This window comes from Bufo gargarizans, chromosome 3 (genome assembly GCF_014858855.1).
Source record: "Bufo gargarizans isolate SCDJY-AF-19 chromosome 3, ASM1485885v1, whole genome shotgun sequence".
Taxonomy (NCBI): domain Eukaryota; kingdom Metazoa; phylum Chordata; class Amphibia; order Anura; family Bufonidae; genus Bufo; species Bufo gargarizans.
This window is the reverse complement of record NC_058082.1, coordinates 487838089-487865947: the sequence shown is the minus strand read 5'-3', so window position 1 is coordinate 487865947 and position 27859 is coordinate 487838089. Positions and strand designations below refer to the sequence as shown.

The 27859-nt window shown below is 43.5% G+C and overlaps 1 protein-coding gene across 2 annotated transcripts in view; it reads left to right on the top strand.

Moving 5' to 3' along the window:
* Window positions 1-25394, top strand: part of LOC122932466 (WSC domain-containing protein 1-like) — a 271635-nt gene extending 246241 nt beyond the window's left edge. Inside the window, exons 7-10 of one of the 2 annotated variants that reach the window (XM_044286895.1) lie at window positions 14399-14563; window positions 15157-15357; window positions 16178-16258; window positions 24666-25394. In XM_044286895.1, the coding sequence (XP_044142830.1) occupies window positions 14399-14563; window positions 15157-15357; window positions 16178-16258; window positions 24666-25018 (800 nt within the window). In that variant the 3' untranslated portion in view covers window positions 25019-25394. The remainder of the gene's footprint in view (window positions 1-14398; window positions 14564-15156; window positions 15358-16177; window positions 16259-24665) is intronic. The other variant, XM_044286896.1, reaches the window with a different exon arrangement.
* The last annotated feature ends 2465 nt before the right edge of the window (window positions 25395-27859 follow it).

Here is a 27859-nt window from a genome sequence, read left to right as displayed (position 1 = left end):
TCCAAAAGATATGTTTAGTGAAAAAACAACACTGCACATCACCAAAAGAACACCATACCCACAGTGAAGCATAGTGGTGGCAGCATCATGCTTTGGGTCTGTTGTTCTTCAGCTGGAACTGGGGCCTTAGTTAAGCTAGAGGGAATTATGAACAGTTCCAAATACCAGTCAATATTGGCACAAAACCTTCAGGCTTCTGCTAGAAAGCTGAACATGAAAAGGAACTTCATCTTTCAGCATGACAACGACCCAAAGCATACATCCAAATCAACAAAGGAATGGCTTCACCAGAAGAAGAATAAAGTTTTGGGATGGCCCAGCCAGAGCCCAGACCTGAATCCGATTGAAAATCTGTGGGGTGATCTGAAGAGGGCTGTGCACAGGAAATGCCCTCGCAATCTGACAAATTTGGAGTGTTTGAGTGAAGAGTGGGCAAATCTTGCCAAATCAAAATGTGCCATGCTGATAGACTCATACCCAAAAAGACTGAGTGCTGTTAAAAAATCAAAATCAAAAGGTGCTTTAGCAAAGTATTAGTTTAAGGGTGTGCACACAGTTTGTTTTTCAATTGAGTTGTACAGTTTATAGGTCACATTAAAAGGCGGAAAAAAGTTCTGAAATGATTTATCTTTGTCTCATTTTTCTACATTACAGAAACCTGACATTTTAACAGGGGTGTGTAGACTTTTTATATCCACTGTAAGTAACTGTATAAGTAATATCTTGCAAGTCATATTATATCCCTATATGTACGTTCCCTAGTGTTCCTTTCAGAATTTCCCTAGCATACCATGCCGTATATTTGAAGGCCCTTATGAGAGATGTGATTTCCGTTTGTGGAATATGTTTGCTAAGAAAAATCCTCCATCTATGAAATAAGCTCTTAGTCTTTTTCTCTTTTTGTGTGTTTCCAATTTGTCTATGTGCATGTAGTGCGACATTTGAGATATCACCTCATTTATTTGTGGTATACTTGGTCTCAGCCAATGTTGTAAAATACATCTCAAGGACACTAGCAATGCTGTATCCACAATCAGCTGAGGCTTGGATTCTTCAATGAATACATAAAAGAGTATTGACCCTGGAGTTAGGCTTTACTTATACTTCCATGTGCGAGCTATCCAATCTATACATTTTTTCCAGAACTCTTGCTCATAGGAGCACTGCCAGATACAATGTGTCAAATCCGCTCTCTCCAATCTGCATTTGAGAAACTCCCTAAGATGCTGATGGTTTTCAATCTTGTTAGAGAAATAAAATGCATATATGGCCAAGTGTATCAGGTGAAGGTGAGATTCCCTCCACTTCTCACATGGGACTGCTTTACAAACTCCGTTCCACCCTTGTAGGAAATCTTCAGGTGTTACTTTGATCTTAAGTGTTTTTTCCCATTTTTTGAATAGGGTAGCCTCTACTTTCTTGTCTTCCGTTTCCCTAAGGATTTGATAAATGGAAGAGAGAGACTGGTATTAGCAGGCCCCAATGAACAAATTAGTGTGGTATTGTTGCATTCTGTAGTGACGTCTAGTAACCTCTGCCGGCAAAAGTGAATAACCTTCTTGTTTGGCAGAAAGTGTGACTTGCTGAGGTTATATTTACTACAGAGTTTAGGAAATGTAAGGTATCTATTCTCTGAGGTCTGTATAAGGTCTAAGAACGTAGCAATTCCCTTCTCTCTCCAAGTCTCGAACATCTTATAGCCCTTGGGGAAATTCAGGGTGGCGTCAGAGGCCCATTTCTCGAGAAGCCAGAAAGGGCCTTTTATCTAATTTGCTCTTTTCCCTCCAGGCTATCATGGTATCTCTAATGATAATCGAGTGTTTCATATGTGTTGGCAAAGTATACCACCTTGAGTGCAGTAAATTAACCAGTGGCCACGGAGAAGCCAAATGTTGCTCCAATAGGCAAATAGAGTAATGGTTGGTCTTATGTATCCAATCAATACAATGTCGAAAAATACACAAGATATTATAAAGTCCCAGGTTAGGTAAGTTTAACCACCTCCGGACCGCCTAACGCACATGTGCGTTCCGGAGGTGGCAGCGCTGCGCACAGTCACGCATATACGCGTCATCTCGCGAGACGCGAGATTACGCGACTATGCGCGCGCGCATGCGCAGTTCGCGCCGGCACTTCGCACAGAGGTATTTCGTCAGCAACCTGCCAGCCAATGATCGCGGCTGGCAGGTTGCTGATTTTTTAAAAATCCAATCAAAGTGCCAGATAGCAGATCATATTAGTAAATATGATCTGTTATATGGCTGCCTGCTCCTCTGCTGGTTCTTTTCGTCGGTTGGATCCAGCAGAGGAGCAGGCTTCACAGTGAGTACACCAAACACTACACTATAGCCCCTGATCACCCCCCCTGAACCCCAATTAACCCTTTGATCACCCCTTTGATCACCCCTGTCAATCACAAGTGAAAAGAAAAAAGTGATCAGTGCAAACTGTCACTTTTTTTTTTCACTGTTATTGACCGTTAGGTTTTAGGTATAGTTTAGGTCCCTTGATTAGGTAGTTAGCGATCAGTTAGCGCCCAGCCCACCGCACCGCAGTCCGTTATTCGCTGATTAGCGTATCGCTAATCAGCATTTGTACTTTTATAGTATCTGGAAGTGATCAAAACTGATCACGGTCAGATCTATAATAGTACTAGTGTCACTTTAGTTCGCCCTCCACCCAAAACGCAGTGTTTGCCCGATCAGGCCTGATCGGTCGCCCACACCCGCCCCACCGCAGTGACAAAAAAAAAAATTTTTTTTGATCACTAACGCAGATGTGCGGTCCGGAGGTGGCAGCCCTGCGCACAGTCACGCATATATGCGTCATCTCGCGAGACACGAGATTTCCTGTGAACGCGCGCACACAGGAACGGAAGGTAAGCGAGTGGATCTCCAGCCTGCCAGCGGCGATCGCTCGCTGGCAGGCTGGAGATCCGAATTTTTTAACCCCTAACAGGTATATTAGACGCTGTTTTCATAACAGCGTCTAATATACCTCCTACCTGGTCCTCTGGTGGTCCCTTTTTTTAGGATCGACCACCAGAGGACTCAGGTAGGTCAGTACAGTCGCACCAAACACTACACTACACTACACCCCCCCCGTCACTTATTAACCCCTTATAAACCCATGATCACCCATGATCACCCCATATAAACTCCCTGATCACCCCCCTGTCATTGATCACCGCCCTGTCATTGATCACCCCCCTGTCAGGCTCCGTTCAGACGTCCGTATGATTTTTACGGATCCACGGATACATGGATCGGATCCGCAAAACGCATACGGACGTCTAAATGGAGCCTTACAGGGGGTTGATCAATGACAGGCGGGTGATCACCCATATACACTCCCTGATCACCCCCTGTTATTGATCACCCCCTGTCATTGATAACCCCCCTGTAAGGCTCCATTCAGACGTCCGCATGTGTTTTATGGATCCGATCCATGTATCCATGTATCCGTAAAAAATCATGCGGATGTCTGAATGGATCCTTACAGGGGGGGTGATCAGTGACAGGGGGGTGATCCCCCTGTCATTGATAACCCCCCTGTAAGGCTCCATTCAGACGTCCGCATGTGTTTTGTGGATCCGATCCATGTATCCATGGATCCGTAAAAAATCATGCGGATGTCTGAATGGAGCCTTACAGGGGGGGGTGATCAGTGACAGGGGGGTGATCACCCTGATCACCCCCTGTCATTGATAGCCCCCCTGTAAGGCTCCATTCAGACGTCCGCATGTGTTTTGTGGATCCGATCCATGTATCCATGGATCCGTAAAAAATCATGCGGATGTCTGAATGGAGCCTTACAGGGGGGGTGATCAGTGACAGGGGGGTGATCCGGGAGTCTATATGGGTGATTACCCCCCTGTCATTGATCACCCCCCTGTCATTGATCACCCCCCTGTCATTGATCACCCCCCCTGTCATTGATCACCTCCCCCCTGTAAGGCTCCATTCAGACATTTTTTTTGGCACAAGTTAGCGGAAATTTTTTGTTTGTTTTTGTTTTTGTTTTTTCTTACTAAGTCTCATATTCTACTAACTTGTGTCAAAAAATAAAATCTCACATGGACGCACCATACCCCTCACGGAATCCAAATGCGTAAACATTTTTAGACATTTATATTCCAGACTTCTTCTCACGCTTTAGGGCCCCTAAAAAGCCAGGGCAGTATAAATACCCCACATGTGACCCCATTTCGGAAAGAAGACACCCCAAGGTATTCGCTGAGGGGCATATTGAGTCCATGAAAGATTGAAATTTTTGTCCTAAGTTAGCGGAAAGTGAGACTTTGTGAGAAAAAAACCAAAAAAATCAATTTCCGCTAACTTATGCAAAAAATAAAAAATTTCTAGGAACTCGCCAGGCCCCTCATTGAATACCTTGGGGTGTCTTCTTTCCAAAGTGGGGTCACATGTGGGGTATTTATACTGCCCTGGCTTTTTAGGGGCCCGAAAGTGTGAGAAGAAGTCTGGGATCCAAATGTCTAAAAATGCCCTCCTAAAAGGAATTTGGGCCCCTTTGCGCATCTAGGCTGCAAAAAAGTGTCACACATCTGGTATCGCCGTACTCAGGAGAAGTTGGGGAATGTGTTTTGGGGTGTCATTTTACATATACCCATGCTGGGTGAGAAAAATATCTTGGTCAAATGCCAACTTTGTATAAAAAAATAGAAAAAAGTTGTCTTTTGCCAAGATATTTCTCTCACCCAGCATGGTTATATGTAAAATGGCACCCCAAAACACATTCCCCAACTTCTCCTGAGTACGGCGATACCAGATGTGTCACACTTTTTTGCTGCCAAGGTGGGCAAAGGGGCACATATTCCAAAGTGCACCTTTCAGATTTTGCAGGCCATTTTTTACACATTTTGATTGCAAGGTACTTCTCACACATTTGGGCCCCTAAATTGCCAGGGCAGTATAACTACGCCACAAGTGACCCCATTTTGGAAAGAAGACACCCCAGGGTATTCCGTGAGGGGCATGGCGAGTTCCTAGAATTTTTTATTTTTTGTCGCAAGTTAGTGGAATATGAGACTTTGTAAGGAAAAAAGAGAAAAAAAAAAAATCATCATTTTCCGCTAACTTGTGACAAAAAATAAAAAATTCTAGGAACTCGCCATGCCCCTCACGGAATACCTTGGGGTGTCTTCTTTCCAAAATGGGGTCACTTGTGGCGTAGTTATACTGCCCTGGCAATTTAGGGGCCCAAATGTGTGAGAAGTACCTTGCAATCAAAATGTGTAAAAAATGGCTTGCAAAATCTGAAAGGTGCACTTTGGAATATGTGCCCCTTTGCCCACCTTGGCAGCAAAAAAGTGTGACACATCTGGTATCGCCGTACTCAGGAGAAGTTGGGGAATGTGTTTTGGGGTGTCATTTTACATATACCCATGCTGGATGAGAGAAATATCTTGGCAAAAGACAACTTTTCCCATTTTTTTATACAAAGTTGGCATTTGACCAAGATATTTTTCTCACCCAGCATGGGTATATGTAAAATGACACCCCAAAACACATTCCCCAACTTCTCCTGAGTACGGCGATACCAGATGTGTGACACTTTTTTGCTGCCAAGGTGGGCAAAGGGGCACATATTCCAAAGTGCACCTTTTGGATTTCACCGGTCATTTTTTACACATTTTGATTGCAAAGTTCTTCTCACACATTTGGGCCCCTAAATTGCCAGGGCAGTATAACTACGCCACAAGTGACCCCATTTTGGAAAGAAGACACCCCAGGGTATTCCGTGAGGGGCATGGCGAGTTCCTAGAATTTTTTATTTTTTGTCGCAAGTTAGTGGAATATGAGACTTTGTAAGGAAAAAAGAGAAAAAAAAAAAATCATCATTTTCCGCTAACTTGTGACAAAAAATAAAAAATTCTAGGAACTCGCCATGCCCCTCACGGAATACCTTGGGGTGTCTTCTTTCCAAAATGGGGTCACTTGTGGCGTAGTTATACTGCCCTGGCAATTTAGGGGCCCAAATGTGTGAGAAGTACCTTGCAATCAAAATGTGTAAAAAATGGCTTGCAAAATCTGAAAGGTGCACTTTGGAATATGTGCCCCTTTGCCCACCTTGGCAGCAAAAAAGTGTGACACATCTGGTATCGCCGTACTCAGGAGAAGTTGGGGAATGTGTTTTGGGGTGTCATTTTACATATACCCATGCTGGATGAGAGAAATATCTTGGCAAAAGACAACTTTTCCCATTTTTTTATACAAAGTTGGCATTTGACCAAGATATTTTTCTCACCCAGCATGGGTATATGTAAAATGACACCCCAAAACACATTCCCCAACTTCTCCTGAGTACGGCGATACCAGATGTGTGACACTTTTTTGCTGCCAAGGTGGGCAAAGGGGCACATATTCCAAAGTGCACCTTTTGGATTTCACCGGTCATTTTTTACACATTTTGATTGCAAAGTTCTTCTCACACATTTGGGCCCCTAAATTGCCAGGGCAGTATAACTACGCCACAAGTGACCCCATTTTGGAAAGAAGACACCCCAAGGTATTCCGTAAGGGGCATGGCGAGTTCCTAGAATTTTTTATTTTTTGTCGCAAGTTAGTGGAATATGAGACTTTGTAAGAAAAAATAAATAAAATAAAATCATCATCATTTTCCGCTAACTTGTGACAAAAAATAAAAAGTTCTATGAACTCACTATGCCCATCAGCGAATACTTTAGGGTGTCTACTTCTCGAAATGGGGTCATTTGTGGGGGTTTTCTACTGTTTGGGCATTGTAGAACCTCAGGAATCATGACAGGTGCTCAGAAAGTCAGAGCTGCTTCAAAAAGCGGAAATTCACATTTTTGTACCATAGTTTGTAAATGCTATAACTTTTACCCAAACCATTTTTTTTTTTGCCCAAACATTTTTTTTTATCAAAGACATGTAGAACAATAAATTTGGCGAAAAATTTATATATGGATGTCGTTTTTTTTGCAAAATTTTACAGCTGAAAGTGAAAAAGGTCATTTTTTTGCAAAAAAATCGTTACATTTTGATTAATAACAAAAAAAGTAAAAATGTCAGCAGCAATGAAATACCACCAAATGAAAGCTCCATTAGTGAGAAGAAAAGGAGGTAAAATTCATTTGGGTGGTAAGTTGCATGACCGAGCGATAAACGGTGAAAGAGTGTAGTGCCGAAGTGTAAAAAGTGCTCTGGTCATGAAGGGGGTTTCACCTAGCGGGGCTGAAGTGGTTAATCCCCCTTTACCTTTGGGCAGCATTAGCTTAGATAGGGCTACCCATAGTCTTTTCCCAGACCATAGGAAGGTGGTAAAAATCTACTGGAGCTCTTTGATATCTTTGTGTTTCAGCAATATTGGTAACGTCTGGAGAGGATATAGTAATTTTGGGAAGCAGACCATCTTGATTAAGTGGCTTCTACCTGTTAGGGACAGTAGCAGACCCTGCCACCTCTGCAAGTCTTTGGCAATTGATTTGAATAGGGGAACATAATTTAGCTTATATAGGGAGTCAGATATTTTCCCTATTTTAATACCCAAGTATGTGATATGTGAATTTGCCACCGGGATTTGTGTACAGGTGTCGGGCATGCGAGATTTCAATGTTGACGTGTTCAGTGGTAGTATTTCACATTTGTCTATGTTTACCCTGAAACCTGAAACTGGACCAAAGAAGTGTAAGAGTTGCAGTACTTTTTCCAAGTCCTCTACCGGGTCTACCATGAAAAGAAGAAGATTGTCAGCAAAGAGCGAGGTGTGTACCTCCTTCTCACCTACTCTAATTCCCTGGAATATATCTCCATCTTCCAATATCCGCGCCAGGGGCTCTAAGGCCAGATTAAACAATAGAGGTGATGAAGGGCAGCCCTGGCGAGTTCCTTTATGTAATGTGAAAGGTGCGGATAGAAATCCCGGGATAGAAACCATTGCTTTGGGGACTGTGTAAATGGCAGATATAAATGTTCGGAAAGGGCTGAAGAATTGCATCCCATCCAGCACCTTCTCTAGCCAATCCCACCTAACATTGTTGAAAGCCTTCTAAGCGTCAATCGCTATCAGCGACAGCGCGGATAAGTTATGTGGCGTCCACTGTACGGCGTCTAACACCATCAGCACCTTCCTTATGTTGGATACTGTGGATCAGTTCTTAATGAACCCTGATTGGGAAGGTGTTACAAGACCTAGCATAATAAAAGAGAGCCTATCTGCCATGATTTTGGCAATCAATTTGAGAGCAACGCTGATCAGTGATATTGGACGGTAAGAGGAAAGTTGATGTGTATCTTTCCCTTGCTTGGGAATCCATTTTATACACTCACCTAAAGAATTATTAGGAACACCTGTTCTATTTCTCATTAATGAGATTATCTAGTCAACCAATCACATGGCAGTTGCTTCAATGCATGAAGGGTTGTGGTCCTGGTCAAGACAATCTCCTGAACTCCAAACTGAATGTCAGAATGGGAAAGAAAGGTGATTTAAGCAATTTTGAGCATGGCATGGTTGTTGGTGCCAGACGGGCCGGTCTGAGTATTTCACAATCTGCTCAGTTACTGGGATTTTCACGCACAACCATTTCTAGGGTTTACAAAGAATGGTGTGAAAAGGGAAAAACATCCAGTATGCGGCAGTCGTGTGGGCGAAAATGCCTTGTTGATGCTAGAGGTCAGAGGAGAATGGGCCGACTGATTCAAGCTGATAGAAGAGCAACGTTGACTGAAATAACCACTCGTTACAACCGAGGTATGCAGCAAAGCATTTGTGCAGCCACAACACGCATAACCTTGAGGCGGATGGGCTACAACAGCAGAAGACCCCACCGGGTACCACTCATCTCCACTACAAATAGGAAAAAGAGGCTACAATTTGCACAAGCTCACCAAAATTGGACTGTTGAAGACTGGAAAAATGTTGCCTGGTCTGATGAGTCTCGATTTCTGTTGAGACATTCAAATGGTAGAGTCCGAATTTGGCGTAAACAGAATGAGAACATGTATCCATCATGCCTTGTTACCACTGTGCAGGCTGGTGGTGGTGGTGTAATGGTGTGGGGGATTTTTTCTGGGCACACTTTAGGCCCCTTAGTGCCAATTGGCCATCGTTTAAATGCCACGGGCTACCTGAGCATTGTTTCTGACCATGTCCATCCCTTCATGACCACCATGTACCCATCCTCTGATGGCTACTTCCAGTAGGATAATGCACCATGTCACAAAGCTCGAATAATTTCAAATTGGTTTCTTGAACATGACAATGAGTTCACTGTACTAAAATGGCCCCCACATTCACCAGATCTCAATCCAATAGAGCATCTTTGGGATGTGGTGGAACGGGAGCTTCGTGCCCTGGATGTGCATCCCTCAAATCTCCATCAACTGCAAGATGCTATCCTCAATATGGGCCAACATTTCTAAAGAATGCTGTCCGCACCTTGTTGAATCAATGCCACGTAGAATTTAGGCAGTTCTGAAGGCAAAAGGGGGTCCAACACCGTATTAGTATGGTGTTCCTAATAATTCTTTAGGTGAGTGTATATGCCATGTTGTCTGTGGCTGACAGAGGGGTGCCCGCCAGGAGGTTATAAAAGACCGTAGTGAGGGGTTCCTTAACTTCTTCCCCCAGGATTTTGAAAAATTCCCCAGTGTAGCCGTCTGGACCTTGAGCTTTATGCAGGTGTAGTTTTTTTATGGCTTCAAGTACCTCATTCACAGTGATCAGTGCATTTAGTTCGTTGAGTTGGGTCTGTGAGGGTGACGGAAGGGATACTTAGTTTAAGAAGAAGTCTGACATGGGGTCTGTTGGCCCGTTTTTTTATATAGCGTGGCATAAATATCCCCCAGAATGGAAACCATCTTATCAGGATTCCTGTGGACTACTCCATGAACGTCCGCAAGACTTAGAATATGCTGCTGTCTTTTGGCATTTTTAATCCGAGAAGACAATAATCTTCCAGACTTGTTGCCACTCCGGAAGAACCTAGCTTCTGTGTTAGACATGTCAATTTGCATCCTACGTTCATACCATAGTTCATATTTTCGTCTCGCTACCTGCCACTGGTGTTTAGTTTTAGTATTAGGTGTAGTTTGGTGGTTTGTGTACGCTTTACGTAAAGATTGGCTTATCTCTTTAAGTTGTTGTGTTACCCACTTCTTGAGACCTCTTGTATAAGCCATGATCCGGCCTCTAAGGACTGCTTTTGCTGTATCCCAATAAATAGAAGGCATATCTACATGTGTTGCATTATCTTCTTTAAATTCTAGATACCAACCCTGTAGTAAATCCCTAAAGTTGTCATCTTTGGACTAAAAATAGTGAAAGCGCCACAGAAAGTCGCTGCCCCTCGGGTGGTGATCTAGGAGGGTGATAGATATGGGGGAATGGTCAGATAGTATCATGTCATATCAGAGAGTTGGTCACTCTTGATTGTAGAGATTCAGTGATTAGAAAATAATTGATTCTAGACCATTAATCATGGGGAGGGAAGTAAAATGTATATTCCCTGCTATCTGGGTTCATGGCTCGTCACATGTCTATTAGGTGGTGGTGTCGATCGGTGGCATAATCCTTTTCTATCCTCAACATGTTTAACCACAGTATTGAAATCCTCCCCAACTACTGTATATGATATAGGATCTCTGTCTATCATGATGGCCAGATCTGCAAAGAATTGTTTGTTTTCCCCATTAGGTCCATATACATTGTATAAGCTGATCTCTCCTGCCCCTGTGGTCATATGAAGATGGCACCATCTCCCTTTGTCATCAGTGGCTGAATCATGTATAGTATAAGCTAAGTTTTTGTTTAATAGCACCCCTGCTTTGCGGTTAACTGATGGTGAGCCCAGTGCTTTCTTTACCCACATTTTTTCCATTCTGGCAAAGTCTTCAGTTTGTGTCAGGATTAAGGTGTTTTAGGTGCCTGAGAATCTTGTTACGTTTTTGCGGGGACTGCATCCCCTTCACGTTCCAAGATATAATTTTCATATTAGTGTGGTCTAATCTTAGAATATACCATATCAATGATCGCTTTCAGACATCCTATAAAATCCCCAAATTCCCTCTCCCCCCCCAACTTAATAACAGAAACAAGTAAGTAAATGAAACCTAACAGAAATATAAGTAGAGCGAAGGGCGGCAAATGGGGCCTCTTCATAACCCTCACACACTTCACTTTTTTCCACATGTGAAAGGCTACAATAGTAGAAATCTCCAGTTGTCCCATTGTCCCTGCCTCGGCTACCAGATACTATATGAGCAATGTATATAATACTATTTACCGGAATTCAAGGTCGCTGCGACCAGAGCATATGGCTGAGAGATCTTCAATGTCCTGTCCCAGAAGTTTCAAGCCCCGGTAACCTTCTGGTTGCTTTTATCTGTGGCAAGAGATCTCCCAGCCATGTTCCCAACAAAACATCCCCCAAACCTGGTTCACAATGTCACCGCTGAAGTCCAGAGAATGTCCATTCAGCGATAATTGAAGCACAGCCCTGCTTGTTGTTTCATTGGAAACTCCTGGGTGTTGCTTGTTCTTTTATGTTGTTCTGGGCTCCACCGAGTCCGTGAGTGTCGGCAAGTCAGTTGATCTTTGTCCTCTTGTGACGCTATTGTCGGACGTTCTTCTCTCAGCTCTTTGGCAGCTTCTTCAGGAGTGTTGTACATTGTGGAAGAGCCGTCGGGGTGAAAGACTTTGAGAGGGGCTGGGTATATTAACGCAAATCTGGTGTTTTTGTGATATAGTTGAGTGCATAAGGATATAAAAGCTTTGGGTTTTCTGGTAACTTCAGCTGAGTCCCCAAATAAAAGAATCCTCATCCCCCGCAATATGAAAGGGTTCTTTTTTTATTTAAAATCTCTGAGGACGGCTTCTTTATCTGTGCAGTCAAGGTAGTGCACAATGACCTGTCTCGGTCTATGTGTGCACTGTACTTTACATTGGCGCGAAATACCCAGTGCATGTGGTAAATCCTGTTTTCATATTTTATGTAGGTCTCCAGGAGGAATAGACTCCTGCAGTCCCACCGCTCTCAAATTATTGCATCTGGACCTATTTTCTAGATCCTCTAATCTATCCCAGAGGCGTTTATTGTCCGCTAAAGTGTTTTACAGCTTATTTAGAATCGACTTGAATCCTATTTTCCGCTGTCTCTATGCGGTTGTCATGCTGCAATTTGTGCTGCAGCTGCATCATAGCTTTTGTGACTAGGTTCACTAATGTCTCTCATAATTCGAAGGCTAGATGTGCAGCTACCTCAATGGCTAGTTTTTTCTAGTCTATGTGATTTGTCGTAAGCTCTTGGTTGTGCATCTCTGGCGGGTCCCCTACAGTGACTGTGGGTTTGGATGTTGGTAAGTGCTCCTCCGTCTCTTGCGGGCTCGGCGCCATGCTGGCAAGCTCAGCGTCGTCCTGTGGCGGCAGAGAAGTTGCTTTACTCTTGATTTTCTTGCCCATATTTAAAATAAAACGATCCATGCACTGTCTCAAGTAGGTCCTCTGCTCTTGCAGGTGCAGTTGTAAGATAGTTCACGGGCAATATGGCAGGCGGTTCAAACGTGTAGCCGAGGAGCTCGCTCACCCTGCTGCTTCACCAGAAGTCTAAAATGTTATATATTTTCATGGGACAACACTGAAGATCCGACACTTTGATACAATGTAAAGTTGTCAGTGTACAGCTTGTATAACAGTGCAAATTTGGTGTGCCCTTAAAATAACTCAACACACAGCCATTAATGTCTAAACCGCTGGCAACAAAAGTACACAAGTGAAAATGGCCAAATTGTAACCAAAGTGTCAATATTTTGTGTGGCCACCATTATTTTCCAGCATTGCCTTAAGTCCCTTGGGCATGGATTTCACTAGAGCTTTGCAAGTTGTCACTGGAATCCTCTTCTACTCCTCCATGACGAAATCACAGAGCTAATGGATGTTAGGGAACTTGCTCACCTCCACCTTTTGTTTGACGATGCCCCACAGATGCTCAATAGGTTTAAGGTCTGGAGACATGCTTGGCCCGTCTAGCACCTTTACCTTCAGTTTCCTTAGCTAGGCAGTAATCGTCTTGGAGGTGTGTTTGGGGTCGTTATCATGTTGGAATACTGCCCTGCATCCCAGTTTCTGTACATGTTAGCATTCATGTTCCCTCACTGAACAGTACCTCCCCACAGCAGGCAGCACTCATGCAGCCCCAAACCATGACACTCCCACCACCATGCTTGACAGTAGGCAGGACATACTTGTCTTTGTACTCTTCACCTGGTTGCCTCCACACACCCTTGACACTGAACCAAATAAGTTTATCTTGGTCTCATCAGACCACAGGACATGGTTCCAGTAATCCATGTCCTTAGTCTGCTTGTTTTCAGAAAAATGTTTGCCGGCTTTCTTGTGCATCATCTTTAGAAGAGGCTTTCTTCTAGGACAACAGACCAATTTATGCAGTGTGCGGCATATGGTCTGTGCACTGACATGCAGCCCCCCCCCCCCCCCCCCACACACACACCCCTTGCAGCAATGCTGGCAGCACTCATACAACCTCTGGATATGAGCATGTGCACTCAACTTCTTTGGTTAGCCATGGTAAGGCCTGTTCTGAGTGGAACCTGTCTTGTTAAAACACTGAATGGTCTTGGCCACCGTGCTGCAGCTCAGTTCAGAGCCTAGGCCATCTTTATGTAGAGCAACAATTCTTTTTTCAGATCCTCAGAGAGTTCTTTACCATGAGGTGCCATGTTGAACTTCCAGTGACCAGTATGAGAGAGTGTGAGAGTGATAACACCAAATTTACCACACTTGCACCCCATTCATACCTGAGACCCTGTAACACTAATGAGTCATAGAACATCGGGGGGGGGGGGGGGGCAATTGGGCACAATTTGGCCATTTTTACTTAGTGGTGTTCTCACTTTTGTTGCCAACAGTTTAAACATTAATTGCTATGTGTTAAGTTATTTTGAAGAGACATCAAATTTACACTATTATACAAGCTGTACACTAACTGCTTTACATTGTATCAATGTGTCATATCTTCAGTGTTGTCCCTTTTCTGAGATACTGTACATGCTCTGTTACTTTCCCACTCCAAAAGTCTCTGCATAGTGAACCAATCCCGCTCTAGGATTTTACCCAAACAGCCTAGGAAACACCCACAAAAGACTCCCTTTTGGGTAAATTTGGACAAACCTTTTCATTTCCACTTTGTGGTCAGCTCTGCCTCTTCCAGCTCATTATCCTAGGATTCCAGGCAACTATGGTGATCATCTGATCACTGCAGTTGAGCCAATAAAGAGCTAATGTATTTCTATTAGCAGTTCGCAAAGAATGCAGAGACCTATATACTGTCATTTCCTGGCTCAGTTTTTGAGGAGGCTTTATGTAACAGCTTATCTTTTCTTGTTGTATTTTTAAGATACTCGTTGTACCACAAGGAGGTTCCTACCTACAAAGTCAAAAGTGTTTATTGCCTTGTCGAGCTTTCCCGGTGCAGGAAATACATGGGTGAGACATCTTATAGAGCATGCCACAGGATACTACACTGGAAGCTACTACTTTGACGGGACCTTGTACAATAAAGGTATGTGTTCGCCTGTTAATCTGTGACTGCTTAAGTTACAAAATGTGGTAATCAAAGCATCACTCAAACTACAGTATCAATTTGTTACCAACACATGCTAAAGAGGATGTCTGAGTTACCTAAAAATGGACCCAATACTAGTAACTACCTTAAAGGGATTATACAGTGCTACAATGTTGATGACTTATCTTCAGAATAGGTCAACAATATCAAATCACTGGTGGTCTGACCAGCAGCACCTACACCAATCAGCCATTTAAAGAGCGCTACTTTCTCTTCAAAATTAGCTGCACACCATCTCCTTTGCAGCAATGTACCAGTGTAATTAGAGCTGCTCGTCCCATTCTCTTGAATAGGGCAAGCAATTGTAAATACACTGGCTGCCTCTAAAAAGAAGACAATGTTCAGGCAATTTTGAAAAAAAAAAGTAGGGCTCACACAAGCAAAACTTCAAACCGCTGAGTTGCTGATAGTTGGACAACTGCCGATCTGATTGTTTTTAATTTTAAGGTATTTACTGGTATAAGTAACATGGAAAACCCCTTTATTGCTGCCATTTTGTTGGATTTGACTATTTCTGTTTCTTTTCTCAGGCTTTAAAGGCGAAAAAGATCACTGGAGGAGCGGCCGGACAATATGTGTAAAGACTCATGAAAGTGGCAAGAGAGAGATTGAAATGTATGATTCCTCCATTCTACTGATTCGAAACCCTTACAAAGCCTTGATGGCAGAGTTTAATAGGAAGTGTGCGGGTCACCTAGGATATGCAACAGAGACACACTGGAAAAGTAAAGGTGAGATTTAATATCATATTATGTGCACCTTTGCAACCAATTTTTATTATTGTATCTACATAAAAAAATGAAGCCACTTTACGAACATTTTTCTAAAAATGATCGTACAATTTTGTGTCTATAGCTCCTATGTAGTCTTGTATGTTCCCATGGTAACAGAATGCAGACAAACCATGTGTACCATAATATATTAATCATTCTCCTTTAAGTCTATACTGTATGTACAAATTGAAATCCACAGGTCTGTATACAGACTGTAGAGACAAAATAGAACTACAGTATAAGCAGAGATGCTTTAGTTTGCAAACACATTCCAAACTTACCTGTGTGTACTTTGGGTCTTTATTCTATGTCCAGGTAAATGCACTTTTAGGCTCCATTCACATATCCGCAATTCAGTTCCACATTTTGCGGAACGTAATTGCGGCCCCATTAATTTCTATGGGGTCGCACTTCCGGGTCCGCAATTTTGATCCCGAAAAAAATAGAACATGTCCCATTCTTGTCCACAATAGCGGACAAGAATAGGCATATTATATTAGTGCCAGCGATGTGTGGTACGCAAAATGCGGAACGCACATTGCCGGTTTTCATGTTTTTCAGATTCACGGATCCGCAAAACACACACAGATGTATAAATGGACTCTTATTCTGCGGGAAAACAGCTCCTGGGTGCCCAAAGCAAACCAGACTGAAAAGGGGAGGGCCATTCTAAGCTTTCAAACAATACCAGAATCCTAGCATTATATCCACTGTATCAGAATTTATAGCTGTTAGAAATCGAGTTGGGAGTGAAGGCTGTTTTTACTTTCACTTTCAGCTGGGCACTTGGGACTTTTTTCAGCAAATAAAAGTGCTTTTCCTGGACATGGAATAAAGACACAAAGTACAGTACACACAGGTATGTTTGAAATATGTTTGCAATCTTCTGTGGGGCAGTGCTGTTACTTACAGCATATTAGTGAAAATGAGGTGACAGACTCCCTTTAAGAAGGGATAGAGACTAGCTACTATAATTCTTCAGTGTATGGAGTGTGCACTTCTGTGGGTACTAAAAATATACTAAAAAGTTTACTAATTTCACCTGAATTGCAAACTTTTTGTAATTAGCTACTCTATAAATTCAAAATTAGGTATTTAATGCAATTAATGTTACACAAACAGGATAGATTTTTTTTCTCTACATATTGTTATGCTGGCGGTACCTGCTCATCACTGTCCTGCTCTTCCGGGCAGGCTCAGGTGCCGTGTTACTCACTCAGCTGGTCCTTTTGTTGTTCTGTTGTTCCTGACTTGCTTGACCTCCTCTGCCACCAGCTTCGAGCTGCCAGAGCCTTATGTTTCTCTTGCTCATACAGGCTGCATCCAACGCTTACCAGACCTCCTCTCCTTATTGCCTGTAAGGTGTGCATTAGTGTTGATTGAGCACCAGAGTGCTCTGGTGTTCATGTGCTCTGTTCGAACAGCCGGGCACAATGGAAGTCAATGGGAGAACCCGAGCATTAAACCAGGCACCCCCTGCTCTGAAGAGGGGAGGGTGTATGGTTCATAGGCAAAGGTAAGAAATTGATGGAAACTCCACCGAAATGGTTCGGGAACAGCATGGAGAGGATGTCTGGATGCATATTGGACTCCCAGGTTGCTGGTGGGAATGATGTTGTCCGAGTAGTGCGCTATTTTTACAGACTGACAATAATACGCACAAAACTGAAGATAAAATTGATTTTAGAGAAAAATTGTTAGGAAACATTCTTTCCTGTATATTTACTTGTACATAAAGTGGAAGTGCTGCCAAAAATTACAAGGAAGAGGCACTCCGGTACAACATTACATAATGGAGGGCTTCATTCACATTGTGGTACTATTGTTCAGGTAGTGGGACTCCTACACTCATAAAGTCTATACACTAAGTGAAAGGGCTGCCAAAAATGAAAAGGAACCGGCACTCCAATACACCCTTCATTACACATGAAGGGGCATCATACACCCTTGAAAAATTATGATTGATGGCGTGCTGGTGACCCTCAAAAACATTAGGAGCAAGGGCCTGCTGGTGACCCTCTAAAACATTACGGGCGAGGGCCTGCTGCTGAGCTGACCATCTAAAACATTAGGGGCGAGGGCCTGGTGCTGAGCTGACCATCTAAAATATTAGGGGCAAGTGCCAGCTGCTGATCTGAGCATCGAAAAAACTATGGGCGAGTGCCTGCTGCTGAGCTGACCATTGAAAAAATTATGGGCGAGCGCCTGCTGCTTAGCTAACCATTGAAAAAATTATGGGCAAGGGCCTGCTGGTGAGCTGAACCTGTAAAAAAAATTGTTAATGGCCTGCTGGTGAGCTGACCCTCAAAAACGTTATATGCGAGGGCCGGATGGTAAGCTGACCCTCTAAAATATTATAGGTGAGGGCCTGCTGGTGAGCTGACCCTGTAAAACATTATGGTTGAGGGCCTGCTGGTGAGCTGACCCTCTAAAATATTGCAGATGAGGGCCTGCTGAGGAGCTGACCCTCTAAAACATTATATGCAATGGCCTGCAGGTGAGCTGACCCTCTAAAGATTGTAAAGGAGGGCCTGCTGGTGAGCTGACCCTCTAAACCAGAGGTGGGCAAACTTTTTGACTCGTCACAATGGGTTCATATATTGGACCCGGGGGCCGGACCAAGAGTAGATGGATGGGGCGTTCGTGTGAATTAATATAAATAAAATTTCGTAACATTAAAGGTTTAGTTTAATTCAAGGTAGAAAAGCATACAGAGAGTTATTGTACAAACAATGTATTTCTTTCATAACATAGTATGTATAACTCACCTTCAATTTTAGTGGGAACAGTGTTTTTGGTCTCCCTTTTTTGCTAAGGCATCAAAGTTCGGAGTTAGCTTTGTTGTTGCAATTCACAGAATAGATACTGTGCCAGTATATAGGGCCCCCATAGTGCTGCCCATATTGTGCCAGTTTATACGGCCCCATAGTCCTTCCCCTCTTCTCCATAGTGCCCCCCATATTGTGCCAGTATATAGGGCCCCCACCCCCCTTCTTGCCACAGTATACTATAAATAATAAAAATAATAAACACACATACTTACCTTATGCTGCTGTCAGTGATGCGATGCAGGCCTCTTCCGGCCTGTGTACGGCTCTGTACAGCTCAGGCGGCCTGTAGCCTATCAGAGGAACAGGCAAGGGAGATGCCTCTCCCCTGCTCCTCCGCACCATTCATCTGTATCGCTGTCCTTATGATAGCGATACAGATGAATATGGAGAAGAGCGCTTCCACAATGGAAGCACTCCACTCCTGCTGCCTCCACACAGCTCTGCGGGCCATCACTGCTCTAAAACATTACATGCGAGGGCCTGCAGTGAGCTGGCCTTCTAACAGATTGTAGGTGAGGGCCTGCAGGTGAGCTGACCCTCTACAACATTAGGAGCAAGGGCAGACTAATAAGCATGTTGATATGATGAAAGAGGAGGAGGAGGACGAGAAAAGAAGGATTGTGGTGGAAGGGGTGCATGGGAATACAGTGTATTCAGTACATTATAAAAAATGCATTTAAAGTGCCTTTATGTATAGCCTTTCCTCTGGTGGAGTAGAGAAGTCAGAAGCAATCCAGGCTTTGTTCATTTTTATAAGAGTCAAGCTGTCAGCATTTTTAGTTGACAGGCGGATGCGCTTAACAGTTATTATGCCCCAAGCAGCACTAAATATCCGCTATGACAAATCACTGGTGGCAGGGCAAGCTGGCACCTCCAAGGTGTAGAGCATCAATTCGTGCCACGTGTCCAGCTTGGACAACCAGTAGTTTAAAGGTACAGTGGGATCATTGAGGATGCTGAAACGGTCTGCTATGTACTCCTTCACCATCTTCCAAAATGTTTACCTCCTTATGACACTAGGCCTCGCATAAGGGTGAGGGTGCTGGCGGGGTGTCATGAAACTATCTCAGCATTTAGAGAGTGTTGCCCTGCCTCTGTTGGAACTGCTGTGTGTTCCCCTCATCTCCCCTTCTTGGTTGCTGAAGAAACTATGTACTCTGCCGCCAGTGGTGTCAGCTGGAAATTTTTGGAGCAATTTTCCACAAGGACCTTCTGGTATTGCACCATTTTGCTCGCGGTAAACAACCCGTAATTGGTATTGTCCAAAATGCATAAAACACATGGGTCACGTGAAAGGCAGCCTAACATAAAGTCAGCCGTGTGTGCCAGAGTCCCAACAGGCAAGACTTTGCTGTCATCATCAGGAAGATGACTCTCAATCTCCTTATCCTCTTCCTCCTCTTTTGCCCATCCACGTTGAACAGATGGAATTAAACTTCCATGGGTACTACCCTCTGTAGCGGAGGCAGCTGTCTCCTGCTCCTACTCCTCATCATCCAATTTGCACTGAGAAGACGAAATGAGGGTGGTCTGGCTATCATCCTGTGTAATGTCATCCCCCATTTCCACCTCTTCCACATGCAAAGCGTCAGCCTTAATTGTGAGCAGCGAGCGTTTAAGTAGACACAGAAGTGGGATGGTGACCTGATAATAGCGTTATCGCTGCTCACCATCTGTGTTGATTCCTTAAAGTTTATTAAAACATCACAGAGGTCAGACCTCCATGCCCACTCCTCGCTTGTGAATAGCGGAAGCTGACTGGAAAGGCGACGACCATGTTGCAGCTGGTATTCCACTACTGCCCTCTGCTGCTCACAAAGCCTGGCCAACATGTGGAACGTTAAATTCCAGCACGTGCTCACGTTGCACAACAGTTGGTGAGCTGGCAATTGTAAGCGCTGCTGCAGCATTGACAGATTGATGGAAGCTGTCGATGAGTTGCGGAAATGGGAACACACGCGGCGCACCTTCACCAATAGCTCAGGCAAATTAGGGTAGGTTTTGACTTGAGAAACCGCTGAACCAAGTTGAAGATGTGGGCTAGGCATGGGCTGTGTGTGAGCTTTCCGAGCTCCAAAGCCGCCAACAAGTTACGGCCATTATCGTACACAACCATGCCTGGTTCTAGTTTAAGTGGCGAGATCCGAAGCTCAGTCTGGTCTCTTTTTCTTTGCCACAGCTCTGTGGTGGTGTGCTGTTTTTCACCTAAGCAGGTCATCTTAAGCACAGCTTGTTGATGCTTTCCCAGTGCTACACTGCTCCCAGCTACCAAATGATGGCTGACTGGTGCTGCAAGAGGATAATTGTCAGGTAGAGGAGGAGGCGGAGGAGGAGAAGTGGTGGTTGGAGCCACTAACGTAGGTGGTGGCGGAAACCCTGATGGAATTAGGGCCCGCAATCCTTGGCGTCGGTAGCACTTGTGTCATCCCAGGGTACGGCTCTCTCCCGGCCTCAACAGCGTTCAACCATTGTGTGCCGTCGGGGAAATGTAGTGTCCCTGGCCGAAAGCACTTGTCCATGTCTCAGTGGTTAAGTGGACCTTCCCAGTAACTGCATTGGTCAGGGCATGGGTGATGTTACGGGACACATGCTGGTGTAAAGCGGGGAGGCACACCATGAAAAATAGTGGCAGCTAGGGACTGCATAATGAGGGACAGCCGCCGACATCAGGCTGCGGAAGGCCTCAGTGTCCACAAGCCTAAATGGCAACATTTCCAGGGCCAGTAATTTGGTAAGTTGTGCATTTGGTGCTATGGCCTGTGGGTGGGTGGCTGGGTATTTGTGCTTGCGTTCAAATGCCTGGGGTTAGGACATTTGTACGCTGTGCTGTGATACGGAAGTGGATGTGGTCGCTGATGGTGCTTGCGAAGGTCCAGGTGCAGGGCAGGAGGCGCCTTAGACAGAAGATTGGCCAACATGTAACACAGGGGAAGAGAAGGCAGTGGTGTGACCCGCAGACACAGATTGTGGACCCAGGCGTTCGGCCCACCTATTACGGTGCTTTGATGCCATGTGTCAGATTATGCTGGTGGTGGTGAGGTTGCTAGTGTTCACGCCCCTGCTCATTTTTCGATGGCACAGGTTGCAAATTACAATTCTTTTGCCGTCCACACTTTCCTCAAAAAAATGCCATACTGTGGAACACCTACCCCTGGGCAAGGGAGATTTCCGCAAGGTTGTGCTCAGGGGAACAGTTGCAGGCCTGTTTGGTGTGGCCCGCCTTCTCCCTTTTGCCACCCCACTGCCTCTTCCAGCCTGTTGCAGTGCTGCGGATTCCTCCCCCTCTGTACTGCTGTCCTCAGTCGGCTTGCCACCTTCCCAGGGTGGGTCAGTGATTTTTATCATCCACTACCTCCTCTTTAACTTCATCACTATGGTCATCCTCCTGACTTGTTGACCTAACAAGAACCTCACTAACAAGAACCTCACTTGCTGGGTGAGTAACTTAATCGTCCACCACCATCTCTTCCAGTTCCTCACTCTGCTCATCCTCCTGACTTGTTGACCTAACAACAACCTCAGTTATTGACATCTGTGTCTCATCCTCATCATCAACCTTTTGAGACACTAATTGCCCTCGACTTATTGGCAACTGTGTCTCATCATCATCATCCACCTCGTAAGACACTAATTGCCGTTCCCCACCATCATCTTCTTGTGACTGTGGATGCTCAAGAGTTTGGGAATCAAGGCACAAGATCTCATGTCCCTCTTCAAGCAGGCTTGCCAAGAGGCCTAAATGAAGGAATGGTGCTGAAAAGAGCTCATTGGAATATCTGAGTGTAGGATCACTTGTTTAGCAAGACTCTCCATGGTGGGAGGAAAGAGGATCAGGGTGAGGATTGTGTTGACCAGACTCTTGGCTACTGAGACTGGACTTTGTGGAAGACAGGGTGGTGCTTAACTGACTGGAAGCATTATCTGCTGCAATCCAACCAACCATCTGGTTGCACTGGTCTGACTTTGAGAGCGTTGTCCTGCACTGCTCTGCAAACTGGGACATGAAGCTAAGTATCGTGGATCATTGTTTTTCTTGTGCTCTGGCAGCAGGCACAGTTTCAACGCGTCCAGGCCACGGCCTCTGCGTGCACCATCAGCATCACGGCCACTTCGCTGTTCCTTCATGCTTGCCTTCTTCATATTAAATGTTATATATGCTTGAAAGTATGTCATACGTACAGTAGCGTAGGATTTGTAAGTGTATGCGCAAAAAAATAATAAAAAAGGTATTTGGGATGTGGAAACGTCACAAAGGAGATATACCGCAGACAATGTCAATGCTGTCGCCAGCGGCTCATAAAAAATGACAGGGAATGTCACAGGTATTTGGGATGTGGAAATGTTACACAGGATATGTACCCCATGTAATGTCCCTGTCAGCAGGTGTCACAGTCTACGCAAAAAGTACACTGGATGTCACTGATATGTTTTGGATGTGCACACATTACACAGGAGATGTAACACAGCCAATGTCACTGTCCGCAGCGGACACCATATACGGAAAAAGTACGCTGAATGTCAGATATTTTGGGGATGCACACACTTTGCACAGAAGATGTAGTGTAGATAATGTCGCTGTCTGCAGCGGCCTAAATATTGCACGCTATTTAGCTCAGGATGCGCTAAAAAAAGATATTGCTGCCACACACAATAGTCCTTAAAAGGACTTTTGGGTCTGTAAAGTTTTAGCAAATTAGCGCAGGTTGTGCTAAAAGTATATATTGCTGCTGCCACACACAGCAAAAGTCCTTAAAAGGACTTTTGGGTCTCTGAAAAGTTTTTCTACTTATAAAAAAAAATTCACTCCCTACACTATCTTTCCCTTCTTCAGCATATCTTTCCCTGACACTAAGCCGAACATTTCATCTTCAACTTGCTTAAAGAGGACCTTTCATCGGTCCAATCATTTTGAACTATGTATCATCTGTAGAGCGGCGCCCAGGGATCTCACTGCACTTACTATTATCCCTGGGCGCCGCTCTGTTCTTCTGCTATGCCCTCCGGTATCTTCAGTCACTGGGTTATAGTAGGCGGAGACTTAGGGGACTTGGTTATAGTAGGAAGAGACTGCCCTTGTTCTCCTGGGCATATTCTTCTCCCAGGCTGTAGCGCTGGCCAATCGCAGCACAGAGCTCACAGCCTGGGAGGTGTTTTTCTCCCAGGCTGTGAGCTCTGCGCTGCTATTGGCCAGCACTACAGCCTAGGAGAAGGAGACACGCAGGAGAACAAGGGCAGTCTCCTCCTACTATAAACAAGTGACCGAACATACCGGAGGGCATAACGGGAGAATGGAGCAGCGCCCTGGGATAATAGTAAGTGCAGTGAGATCCCTGGGCGCCTCTGTACAGATCATGATACTTGGTTCACAATGTTTGGACTGATGAAAGGTCCTCTTTAACTATTCACAGTAACAGCAATTCCCTTTTTCATACAGTTTTGCCAACAGGTTTTTTTTTTCATACAGTTTTGCATAAATCAAGTACTTGTGAATATAAGAAAATTTGTAATATATCTTATCAGAAGAAAATGGATCTTTCTTTACTTTTCAGCTCTTTTACTCTCCACTCCTCTTCTAGATGGAAAGAAAGATGTCAGCTCACTGCCCTCCCATCTTCATCTCCCTCCTCTCCATAGACTTCTATGGGCAGTATGCAATCTGATCATTTAGTAAGCTGACTCGTCTTTCTGTCTCAGAAAATATTAGTTAAGGTGCTGCTATTTGGAAAAATAGGCATTTTGTCTGATAGGATATATTATAACGTTTCTTATATTAAACCTTTTTTTGATTCATGGAAAGTTGGAACATTGCTATTTTTTTATTTACTATATGTGCTCCAAATTAATCAGTTCACTTATAGTTTGCTTGATGTTCTAAGTTGGATTTCCTGGGTGGATCTAGGTGAAACCCACTCCCCAAGATAGCACACATACATTAGACATATCATGATGCTTAATTAGACCTTTAGTAGGTTAAAACATTTGCCAGTTGCATTTGCATATTTGCCAGTAAACCACCAAAATCAAATTCTAGTCTTCATGTTTAGTTGTATTTCTTTCACATTTCAAGAAATTATTAAAATAGTTTATCCAATGGGGGCAACCAATTGCATATGGCATATGGGCCTCAGGGTGATGCCTTGTTTGAGTCCTTCTCTTTGACTTAATATGACCTTGTATTACCTGATTGCCCTTGCATTCAAATTAATACTATGTAAGTTAATGAATGGGATTTACTTACAGCTGATCTGATGACAACCCAATAGAGAAAGGTTACAGTAACCAAACTTGTGCTGATATGGCTCATTCCCAGAAAGAGTTGCCCCTTGAACTTTATAGTACTCCAAATTATTATAAATGTAGAATATCAATATACAAAAAAGACTAACAGTGACAATATGGCATTTTCTAAATCTATTTATGTATATATTTTTTCAGAATGGCCAGAATTTGTTAACAGCTATGCATCATGGTGGGCTTCACATGCCCTAGATTGGCTTCAGTATGGAAAGAAACTTCTTGTTGTTCACTATGAAGACTTAAAGAAAGAAATTATTGGAAATCTTAATGAAATGGTGTCCTTCCTTGGTGTCCCAGTAAACAAGGATCGTCTCCTTTGTGTAGAGAACAACAAAGATGGGAATTTTAAGCGAATAGGATCCAACCAGACAGTTGTGGATCCATTCACACAAGAAATGAAGAACACAATAGATGGATATATCAGGACGGTAGATAAAGCACTTAAAGCCAGAAACTTTACAGGCTTACCAGAGGAATATATGCCGAGATGATATCGGGAAAACAAGCAGTCTTTTGAGCTTGTAAGACTTTATACACTACTGACAACTGCAGAATCTCTCCACTGTCCTATGTGCTTCTAAGAAGCTCCATGTTGAAATAGAAACAAAGTAAAGAATAGTACAGAGCTGGCTGTAAACCAAGGCTGAAGCTATTAACATCTTTCTATGTCTGTTCCTCCACTGTAATGATGACTGGGAGATGTACACTTGTACAATGTGTTTTCTGGACCTGGCTCCTTTGTTGATGTGTGCTGCCTTTTAGCAATATTTTTTCAGGAATAGTTTCAAATGTTGCAGAGCCAGAACCTGCAACTGTCAGAATTTCCTTCTGTAAAAAAATAAAAAAATAAAATAAAGGTTGGGAGAAAAAAATGGGCATATTTTCATTAAACTATGGCCTATGTGTATTTTTTCCATGGCACAGAAAATTGAGTTGGGGGTCACGGTTGAGAGGTTGAGTAACATGCTATAGTTTCCTGATCAGCAGAACAACAAATAATACAGAATCTGAAAAGAATGGAAAACAAGAAACGATATAAATTATTTATACAAGCCCACAAATAAAAGGAATAAAAGGACATACACAAAGATGCATTGTATGCAGAAACTGGGAAAGCAATGTTCTCAGTGCTCAGAACAGGTATTTCAAAATTAAATAGGTGATAAGCAGAAGGAAGAAGGCAGCAATATGGTATAAACAGTATTATACTGTACAGAGAAAATACAGGAGAAAAGAAGAGATTATTTTTCATAGTAGACCATATTTTAATAAAACTGCTCATATCAATTAATAACTGAACAACTTCTGTTCTTTCACTACTAAAATCAAACAGTTTACCATAATTTGTCTGCTGAATAAAAGAGATAAGGTACCATATATTTTCTGGACTATAAGACACACCCTTTTCCCCCAAAAGTGAGGGGAAAAATGGCAATGCATCTTATTGTCCAAATGCTAATGACCACTTTCATTATGAAAGCGGTCATTAGTATACAGGAGGCACGGGGAGGTGAGGAAAGCATTGTGCTGGCTGTACTTACCCTCCCTGGTCTTCTTCTGAGCCCCCGCTCTTCACTGTGTCCTGACTGCATACAGAATCAGGACGTAGTGCATGTAGGCACACTACGACCTGATTCTGTGTGAAGTCCGGTCACATTACAGATCGGGTGGCAGGTCAATCTGGAGTAAACAAGGTAAGTTTTTATTTTTGTAAACATCTTAGCTGAGGTCTGATGGGGGTCTGATCTGAGGCTGATGGAGCTTGGGGGTCTGAAGAGGGTCTGATCTGAGGTCTGATGGAGCATGGGGGTCTGATGAAGAATGGGGGCCTAATTTCAAGGTCTCAAGAGGATTGGGGGTCTGGTCTGAGGTCTTCTTTTTCTCCTCTAAATCCTAGGTTTGTCTTGTAGTCCGGTGCATCTTATAGTCTGAATAATATGGTAATCCCTTTAAAGAGATGAAACGTTTTTACAGCATTCTAATATAGTTTATGTGTCAATTATTTGCCATTTCCAAGATCTCTCTTTGCTGTCAATGGATACAAATATTCTTGTTCACTTCCAGAGGCTGAAAACCTGCACAGATCAGGCCTGCTCTGAGCTGACAAGTGAATATAGTTGCATCCAGTCTAGGCAATCTTTTATGAGCTAAACGGCCTAGATTGCAGACTCATACAGTGGGGCAGATTGACTATTCCTGACTAATATTTACACAGTGTAAATATAGACTGGAAATTTATAACAGTAAAGGGTATATTAGACACCCGATGCCACAGATAATTGTCGGGATGGAAGCGTTCTCCCTGGCAACCGTCATATAGCTAGCAGTGGACAACACTTCTATTAAATGCAGCGATATCCTCCGTGGCATGGGGAGAAGCGATAGCTATGCCATCGCTCTCCCCATGCAAGGCAGTGGTGTGCCAACGGCAGATCGTTTTTACATAGCTCGATCCGCCACTAACACCATTGTGATTCTTAAGCATGCTTAAATATTACAATTCCCCGATTAAATGAGCATTTGTTTGTTCATTGGGCATTTGGAGGCAGCATTAGACTGCCAGATGATCTCATTCTTAGGAGAGCTCATTATCAATCATCTGCCAGAAAATCTGGCAGTCTAATACACCTGTACTCATGCTCCATTCACTTTACTTCTTCATTTACTGGTTGGCTTCCTTTGAACCAAAATACTGGTGCAATTTGGTGCATGTTGTGACATTTTAAACTGAACCCCTTTATTCTTAGATATATCCTTTTTCCTCTAAACCATGTCACTTTAAAAAAGTGTCTTAACCACATGATAAATGTGGTGCAAGCTGCTGCCAATGATTGGAGCTCAGAAAGTATCACCTAGCCTAGGTTTCCCAGGCTCCTGATATTGATGACATATCCTGATCACCTATATTCTGCTCAAAGTATAGTGGCAATGCTGGGTTACTTCAGCTCAACTCCCAGCATGACCATTCCATTTTAAATAGAGCTGTGTTTCCTGTTTTATTTAGTGCTAGTTCCAGCATCAGAGACTAGTGATGAGCGGCAGGGGCAATGTTCGAATTTGCGATATTTCACAAATATTTTGTAGAATATTCATCATATATTACAGAATTTGAGATTATATTCTTGGTTGCGAAAATTATTAATGTATTATTCACGTAATGCGCACTAAATAGCGGCGTGGGTCACTTATGCAACATTTTTCAAGCTGGTATAAGTTTCCTGAGACCGGAGAAAATGGTTGGCACGGCAGAACATTAGAATAGCTTTATATGCAGACAGAGTGCTCCAATATGTTTGTGCTTGCGAATTTTCGGCAATTAATGATGCACATAT